The 9032-nt window shown below is 53.9% G+C and overlaps 1 protein-coding gene across 1 annotated transcript; it reads left to right on the plus strand.

The window, feature by feature from the left end:
- Positions 1 to 2104: 2104 nt before the first annotated feature.
- Positions 2105 to 5413, plus strand: TMEM222 (transmembrane protein 222; the record flags this gene model as incomplete). The annotated part of the gene is made up of 5 exons (XM_010087279.1): positions 2105 to 2189; positions 2948 to 2979; positions 3686 to 3782; positions 3904 to 4034; positions 5088 to 5413. Coding segments are annotated over 5 exons (433 nt in total), but the record flags the coding sequence as incomplete, so codon positions are not given.
- Positions 5414 to 9032: the final 3619 nt, after the last annotated feature.

Genomic DNA, 9032 nt, shown 5'->3' on the forward strand with positions numbered 1-9032 from the left:
GCAGGCAAACCGGGGGAACCGGCGCCCGCTCCGGGATGCTGTGGGGTGTCCCGGTGCCAGGCTGCTGTGGGGTCAGGGAGGGCCCAGAGCAGCTGTGGATGCCCCATCCCTGGAGGGGTTCAAGGCCAGGCTGGATGAGGCTTTGGGCAACCTGGGCTGGTGGGAGGTGTCCCTGCCCATGGCAGGGGGGGGGACTGGGTGATTTTCAAGGTCCCTTCCCACCCAAACCCTCCTGGGATTCTGTCCCTGGGGTAGGGCTCTCCTCTCCCCGCAGCGAGGGTGGGTGTGGGGAAAGCTTTGCGAAGAGCGGGCTTGTCTGTGCAGGAACGGGAATGGAGGGGATCCAGGGAAACGTGGGAAGCCTTTCATCTTTTTAGAGCAAAGGCTTGGCTACAGGGAGCTTAGACCACCTTATGCCTTGGGGAGAGCCCAGGCGCTTCACTTGTCAGGAGTTAGGAGTGGATTTGCCTTCCCCGTCCTGCCAGCCAAGCGTAAGCAGGCTCCAGGGAGAGCTCCTGAGTTTTGCTTTGGTCGTGGGAAAATGAAAAGCTGTAAAATGTGGCTTTGGGGGAAGTCTGGGAACACACAAAGACTTCTTTTTATGCCTTCCTCGTCCCCGCCGGTTCAATCAGGTGATAATGTTTACTGAGCCAGAGCTGAAAGTCAGGTAGAAGACGTGGTGTGGTCCGTGCCAGGACTGGGAATGGCACCGCTGCTCTCCTCTTTCTGTCTTGCATACATCTCCAAACCAGCTTTGGTTTTGGCTTCTTTTCTTTTTTGATAGGTTAAAATTTCCACCGTAGTCTTTTCCTGGAGGATTTTCCAAAGCTTTTAACCTTCTCATCCTCCTCTGGGACTGCCAAAGAGATCTGTCATGCTGCCAAAGTCACCGGGCATCCTTGTTTCTTGTGGGTTCATTCCCCAACAAACAGTGGATTTTATTTTGCAGCAGAAATGTCAGTGTTATTTGGCCAAATCTCTCATTAAACTGCACAACATCTCCGTTTTCTCCCTCTGACGTTTCCTCTCATCCTTGGGTTTTGGAGGCTTGAAAGATAGTGCTGAGAGGAGAAAAGAAAAGAAAAAGAAGGGTCTAGAGCTTTGAAGGTGGCAGCGCTGTGACAGCGTTCTGTTCGGCCATCCTTTCTGGCTGATAAAACAGCACACAAATAGCCAAGCTGCCCGCTTTGCATTGCACCAGGTAGGAACACACAGAGGGTAAGTGATGCAAGTGCTGAACATCAAACTGTGCAGAGTCCTTTCTTGGTGTTGTAGGGTTGTTATCACCAGGAGCTGGGAGGTATTTATAGCCTCAGCTGCGCTTAGCGGCGTCTGTGGCTTGTCTTTCCTCGTAACACCCAAGCGCCTCAGTCCCTTTTCATTTTTTTTGGTGGTTTTAGGAGCTCTCTAATTGAGCGCTGGCTTGTGAGTCTGTTTCTGTTCAGTGTTGCTGTAATCTCTTGTGAAATATCAGTCCTGCACTTAGTCCCTCAGGGGGAGAGGAGGGAGAAACTGGAGAGGGGTCATCCCTGAGGGTGTGGGGGAGAGCTGGAACTCGGCCTGCAGTGTTTGCTTCTGAGTGACAGTGATGGAAGGGGGGTGGGATATCCATCTACTGCTCCCTGGGGCTGTGAACACGCAGTGGGGAGGAGGAGGGGGTCTGTGAAGCCACAGGACCATTTAGGGGAGGGAATACCCTGCAGCCAGGAGCCCCCTTTTCTGCCTGGGGTGCTGAAATCTAGTTTTCCATGAAAAGCTGCAGTGTGGATGGGAAGCTGGACGGGATGACCTTACTTTCAGATGTTTAATTGGAACGTCTGGTTTTATCTCGAGGCATTTTCTCCAGGATCTAACCCTTTTACATACACATAACCCATACACAAATGGGTTTGTTCTGGGAGACCAGGACTTGCCCTTCCCTGGCCAGGGACGTGTGTGGTGCCGGCCTTTGGAGCCTTGTGCTCCCCATAACTGCCGCCACTCGTGCTAAAATCCCAGACCCTGACCCCCCACAGACAAGCTGACGCTAGAGCTGTGTTGCACGCGCTCGGTGTGATCGGGGGGCAGATATCTCAGCCTGACGGTTCTCTTCTTGCCTCGGTAGATGGCTCTTCCCCATCATCGGCCACATGGGAATCTGCACATCAACAGGAGTCATCCGGGACTTTGCGGGGCCGTACTTTGTCTCAGTGAGTAGATGATGGATCCGAGTGCTTGAGCAGAATCCGTGCTTGGTCTGCCTCTCACCTTCCTTGGTGACTTTGAGCCAGCCCCTGTCTTTTGCAGCTCAAAGTTATACAAAGTGGTGGCTTGAGGGTTTCTGAAGATCATGGATCTTTGCTGTGACTCTGGGGGCTGCTGTCCCGTGGAGGTTGGTTGAGGGTATGACAGATAGTGGCTGTTTTGGTTTGGTGAGCAGAAGGGGAAAAAATCTTGTAGTCCAGGCTCTTCATTGGGAGTTTTGGATGTAAATTCTCTTAATTCTGCGTAACAGAAGCTGCCTTCCAACTTCCTCAGCATGTCTGTTACTGTTGTGCTGCTTGGCATCAGGTACGTGCCAGGCTGCTGGATTTTGAGAGTCAGGGAGTTTTAAGTTGGGACAATGAATACTTGTAATAGATTGGGACATTTACAGCTTTGAATTAACAAAGTATTAACAGTGGCAGGGGAAAAAAACCCCCCAAAACTGGGAACAAGGTAGGTATAGGATGTAGCTGGATGATGTCACAGTGTATAGAGTATAAACAGACTCGTGCCCCGAACAGCAATATGGAAACAATTGAGATCCAAATCCAGCCACACAAATCAGATTGGTGTCTCGAGACTGGCGAGGCAACGTGACAGCTTCATCACCACGCGATCGCGGGCTGTGAGGCCTTCCAGCAAGAGGCACGTCATGAGTATCGTGTGGGGTTATCCTCCTGAGACGTTTTTCCTTTTTTTGTAGGAAGACAACATGGCATTTGGGAAGCCGGTGAAGTAAGTGCTCTTGTTATGTTTTATTAAACCAGCCGACGGACCTGCAGCCGTCCTTTAATTCGCGGAGACAGACGTGCTATCGTCTTGCTTTTCCTGTTGTTCAGATTCCCTAATTCAAGTGGATGGCTACTGTGTCTCTGCTTTTCAAGAAACCACGTTGAATTAAATCTTTTTAGAAGCGTGACAGCAACGTAATGGTATTAATAACTAGAGCTGTATGGAGCCTTTATTGGAGAAAAAAAAAAAGAAAAGAAAAGGCTAAAACATTTTAAGATAACGTTAACAACAAGTGCTCCAAGTAAATACTGCCTGTGCTATGCTAACGAACTGTCATCCCTCACATCCTGGTAACGACTTTCTGGGGGGAGGAGGAGCGGTGCCTGGGTTTTGTGTGTCTGTCAGATCAGGTTTACGTTTTGAATGGCCTGAAGAAAGTTTCACGTTCCTGAACGTGAAACTCGGGATGTGAAGGCAGTCCAGGGTTTTGTCTGTGCCCCCGAGGTCTGCAGTTCCTGTGGGGTGCTGTGGGGCTGAGGGTGCTGAGCATTAATTTCTGCTGCACTCTGCAGTGTATGCTTGTCTTGAAGAGCTCAGCTCCAGAAGTAATTAATTTGTTTTAAGTTCTTTAAGCAGCTTCCACCTGGGAAGAGCAAGAAGTGGCAAAGGTGCAGCAGTGACGCAGAGAGATCTGCTCTCATCCTTTTAGGTACTGGAAGCTGGATCCCAGCAAAGTGTACTCCACTGGTCCCAACGCCTGGGACACCGCCGTGCACGACGCCTCGGAGGAGTACAAGCACCGAATGGTACGGCTCCGGCGCTCTGGAGGAATATCTCCCCAGTGTCTGGGTGCTGGAGTGGGACCAGCGAAGGGTGGGGAGCCTCGGGGACAGGATTTCTGACGCCGTGCCCCTTTTTCTGTTCCAGCACAACCTCTGCTGTGATAACTGCCATTCGCATGTGGCGCTGGCCTTAAACCTGATGAGGTACGACAACAGCACCTCCTGGAACATGGTGAAGCTCTGCTTCTTCTCCCTCCTCTACGGGAAGTACGTAAGGTGAGCTGGGGAGCAGTCCAGATTCAGTGGGAAAGGGGTTCTTCTTTCATTCGTCCCAGCCCTCCAGAGCTTCAGACTGGCCTGTGGAGAAGGGAGAAACATCTCTCCCCCACAACATGTGGGTGTGTGTTGCTGGTAGATGGTATTGTCACTGCTGCCTGCTCTTAGGAAAAGAACCAGTGGTGCTTGCTGGGCTGCACTGGATGCTGCTCCTGAAATACTGTATCTGGCACCTGGTTTAGGGTGCCTGGAGTTTGGGAAATGCAGCTGGTTTAGGGTGCCTGGAGTTTGGGAAATGCAGCTGGTTTAGGGTGCCTGGAGTTTGGGAAATGCTCGCTAAAGCAAAGCTCGCTCTGCGTTGTCTTTTGGCTGGGTTATGTCAGAAGATAAGGTTGCAGAGTGGCTTGTCTTCAAGGATTACTGGTTTCTCTTTCCTCTCTTGAATCTTGTTGACATAAAACTGGTCAGATTTCCAACTGGTGTGGAGCTTCCAACTTGAGTGGAGAGGGAAACCCCGAGCTTTCCGTACTAGAAAGGGGAATTAATCTCCATGTCAGCTCCCTGTGCCGGAAGAGGAGATTCTGCAACAACTGCCTTGCACAAGGCTTTTGAGTTGCTCCACTTCTGGTGGGTCTCTCCTGTTCTGGAAGAGCTTCACTTAGGCAAGTGGAGTCCCTGCTGTCTTGCTTAAATGCACCAGCAGCCTGAATAATGAGGCTTGCCGTAACGGAGTTGCATTAATTGTGGTCTCCTGCCACCACTCCTGTCTGTGCAGACAGGAAACGTGCTAGTCTTCGACCTGAATTTAAGCTGGAAGGAGAGCCCAGCCCTATTGTTCGCAATACAGTTATTTGTGGACCTGATTTAGTCTCAATTTTTAACGCAGACTGAACCTCCAGGGTGTGATGTGTGGCAGTGCCAGCAATGGATAAGAAGGTCAGAAGGGCATCTGTCTCCTGATTTCTCCAATTATTCTCATATCCTTCTCTCTCTTTTCTCTGTCTCTGCTGATTTCTTACATTTAAACCCTCTTCCTTTTTTTCCATCTTGCAGCATAGGGGGATTCGTGAAGACCTGGCTTCCCTTCGTCCTCTTCTTGGGGGTGATCGTGACCGTTGTTCTGACGCTTCACTTGCGGTGATGGCAGCTGGGAATTCTCCATTCCGTGGGCACACGAAGGAAGAAACTGTGACTGATCCAGTGAGATAGAGGCGTGGGACTCTGGGAACCGTTTTCCGGGGAAGGTGGCAACTCCACTCCATTGTAACAGCTCATCTTTATTTCCTGGAACTGGCTTCTTTTCCTTCTGTTTTTGTTCTGTCGATGCTGTCTCCCAGTGTCAGGGGTCCCGAAGCCTCCTGCTCTCTCCCTTTCTGCAGTTTGGCAGGTAGAACCGTGATCAGGAAAGGAGAGGTGTGGGCACCTTTGCTTTCAGTGCCAAGCCACATGGCAAAACCCTGCCTCCTGGTTCAGGAGCACGAGCAGATCCACCTTGTAAGGTTCTCTCTGATCATTTCTTCCTCTTGGCAGACCTCATCTTCCTCCGATTTCCCAAGTCTCCAAGCAGGAGTTGTTGTTTCCCCGTCGCACATGTTCTGAAGTGGAGGTGTGGGGTTCCTCCGAAGGGTGTCGAGTGCCGCAGCACGCACTGATGGTCTCCCCGGTAGTGACAGAAAGGTGGTGACGGTGGGACACACTGAGGAGCCATGCAGAGGAGCGCTCTGTGGCAGGGCAAACTCGTCTGGTCCTGCTGGTGAGCCCAGAAAGGCAGGAAAGTCGATCAGCCGCCTTGGGTACGGCTCGTGGCAGTCTGCACACCTTCAGTATCCTGCTGCAGAGTTGGGAGTCTGCTGCCGAGTCCCTTTTAGCTTGTGCCAGAGAAAATAGAGCTTCCCTGCTTCTCCTGGTGTTCTGAGTGTCTAAAATTATTGTTACACTTCTCACGAGCCACTTTCTTGCTCACGAGCCACTTTCTTGCTCACTTTCCTTTGATCCCTAGTACTCGGTGTGTCGCAGTGTACCTGAGCCTGCAGAGGTGGCAGCAGGGACGTGTTTCTGGGACGGAAAGCTTAGCGCAGGGTTTTGAAAGCATCCGTGAGAGCAGCACACGAGACCTGAGCATAGTGGGGCCATCAGAGATTAAAAGAAAAGGCGAAGGGACTGGAAAGATCTCTGCTCTGGCTGGGCTTTGGAGCAGCAAACTGGGGCGCTGGCTTTTTAGCAGCTGGTTCCAGGATGGTCTGTTTGCTTCCGCGGCATGCTTTGAAGAGCACACCTGGGGTGAAGGTGCTTTGCAGGACTGGCTTTGATGTGAGAAGTGCTGCTCTGGGGGCTGGTGGCCCTTTGGAGCCCTGGATGGGGCAGGAGGGGTGGCAGGGGGTGGGTTGTTCTCCGGTGTGAGGCAGGAGGTGGATTTGGACGTGACCCGGAGCCTCTGCCAGGGGGAGCAGTCCGGGTCTGTGTGCAAGGTGCTGCCCTGCAGACGCTGCTTTCCGTGGGGCTCTGAGCCAGGTGGCTTTGTACAAACAAGCCTGGCTGAAGGTGTGCAGTTGGGCAGAGGAGGGAGAAGAGCTTTTCCACCCAGCCCTTTGCTCCTCCACCTGGATTTCAACCTCAAGGAATGCTCGTGGCCAGCAGGAAAGCTCCTCTCCCCTGCCCGCCATCCCTGGGGCTGCCTCTGGCTGGGAAACCCGTCACCGTCACTTCTGGCCCCCGGACCTGTCCCTGTGTGCCGCCTCCTCCCCATCCATCTCCCTGATATGACCCTAATATGCAAGGGTTGGGGACTCCTCTCCGGCCTCTCCATTTCTGTATTTCCTCCTTTTCCTCCATCACTTTAACCCCTTCAACCTCTCCCTTCTCTGCAGCACCCAGTTGTCTCTGTTACTGGGTGCTGGCTGTTCTGGGGTGGGTGGAGGTGTGCAGACCTCGGCGCCCTTCCCAGTCGAGCTGGAACTGACACAGTTGTCGGTGTCGGCTCTCCACACTCCCTTCGAGCCTGCGTGGGGAGCGGGCTGGAGGGTGCAGGGCCTGGGACTGATTCGAAAGCCAAGATCTTGATCAAAGAGAACCTTACGATGAAAGGCTGGTGTCTCACCGAGCTCCCCGGTATCACCGCCGTCTCCACCCCGCCAGCCTGCTGGCGAACGTGCCCTTGGACGAGCCGGTTGAACAGGAGCGATGAGTCCTTTGTCTCTGGTTTTAATTTATGATTTCTCAGAGAGACCTGCCAAGGATGGGCTCCGAGTCCCTGGCCCCAGGGCTGAAGCCAACCTGTCTTACGCCGTAGCAATAATCTAGAGACCTTTAGGCCTGTCTCACACGTCTGTTCGGTGTTTTATCGATAAGCTATACAAGCATTGCCAAAGCTGAGACTTCGAGTTGTCGGGGGAAGCCGGGAGCAGGGCTGCTGGACACAATCCCTGCTCCTGGGACTCTGGAAAACATGTTGAGTGCCATTCCCCACCGTGGAAATCCTTGTGTTTGCTCCTAATGCTTTTTTACCAGATCTGGCTTTCGAACGGAGACTTAGCGCGAGCAGCAAACGAACCTCACAGTCGCCGGGGAAGGAAGGCAGCGCTTCGCCCAAGTCCTGGCTGAGCGGCTGGCCCGCTTCCACCCGCTGATGGCTCCGGGCATCCGAAGGAAATGTGGATAACGGGAGAGCCAGGCCCAGAGACCAGGTACCGCGGAGCCAGCCTGCGCATCCGCATGGGACATGTACAGACGGATGCTGCCCGCAGTGGCGGGACACCGGGAGAGGCAGACGGGCTCTTGGATTTCTGGTCTTCCGACACTAAACCCCAGCGGGGGTTTGTGTGGGGAGTGGGCTGCTGCCCCTTGGCGTGGGAGGTGGCAGAGGGGGTGGGTGGGTGAGGAGTGTCCCCTCCTTGCAGCTTCCGTCATCGCAGTGCCCCCTGCGACGAGCCACAGGAAAGGTTCTCCCCATCCTTCACCACCCTGATGCCGGTTTTCCACTCCCCGCCGTTCCCCGTTGGATGTGCTCGTGCTGCAGGATCTCCGTGGCTTCGCCATTGCGAACCCTCCGTCCCCCCGTTCTTTGTTCTCTTGATCTCTGTGGGGCGCTGGATTACTTTGTAAATATTGAAACTCTTGCTGGTTTCATAATCCTGATGGTATGGGAAATAAAATTATTTCTGTGGATGTCTCCCCAGTGCCGCATCTCTTCTTGGCGAGACTCTTTCCTCCTTCCCGCTGGGAGCGGGGGGGGGGGTACCGGGGGCCCGCCGTCCAGCCCCTCTCCTGCCCCATGGCAGCATGTGGGGCTGTGCGCCAGAGCTGGACCCCCAACCTCCCACGCCTTTTGCTTCATTAACTTTTTTCTCTGCTCCAGGGCGAAAATCAGAGCCGATTTCAGACCTGCTGTTTCCGGGGGGTTTGGGTGAAGGATCAACCCAATTGTCCCAGTGTGGGAAGCTCTAGCGCTGCGTTTCTAGAAGTCCGGGACCTGCCCGTGGGCTTTGTGTGGTTTGGGAGGTGAAGGGGCTCTTCCTGCTCCTGCCCTTGGCTGATCCTGCAGCCGCTGCCCTGCTCAGCAGAGCCCTGGGCTGGGGGGAGCCCAGTGTGCTGGGGAGGAGGAGGAGGATTTTTTAGAAGATAACCCGCCTCTGGCAGGTCAATCCCCTTTAGCTGTGGATCGTTTCCCTTTCCCTGAAGTCTCTGCCATCTTTTCTTTCTCCGAGGCTGGGGGCACTGGCCTCTGACTCCTGTCCCTGGCAAACCCCCTTCCATTTCCCTGCGAGTGTTTGGGGATGGGACGCGTGTGCTGGGAGCTGCGGTGGAGGGGAGAGCGGGGTGGGATGCAGAGAGGGAGGTGGGACGGGGAGAGCCGGGTGAGATGGAGAGAGCAGGGTGGGATGTGAGGTGCCAGCCTCATTTTCCCTTCTCCCAGCAGGATCCCGCTGCCTGAACTGGGAGCGAGGGGAGCAGGGCCTCCGAGCGCTGTCAGCATTGCTAATGCCGCCGGTTTTCCATTCC

The sequence above is a fragment of the Pterocles gutturalis genome, unplaced genomic scaffold (assembly GCF_000699245.1).
Source record: "Pterocles gutturalis isolate BGI_N339 unplaced genomic scaffold, ASM69924v1 scaffold3631, whole genome shotgun sequence".
NCBI classification, from domain to species: Eukaryota; Metazoa; Chordata; class Aves; order Pterocliformes; family Pteroclidae; genus Pterocles; species Pterocles gutturalis.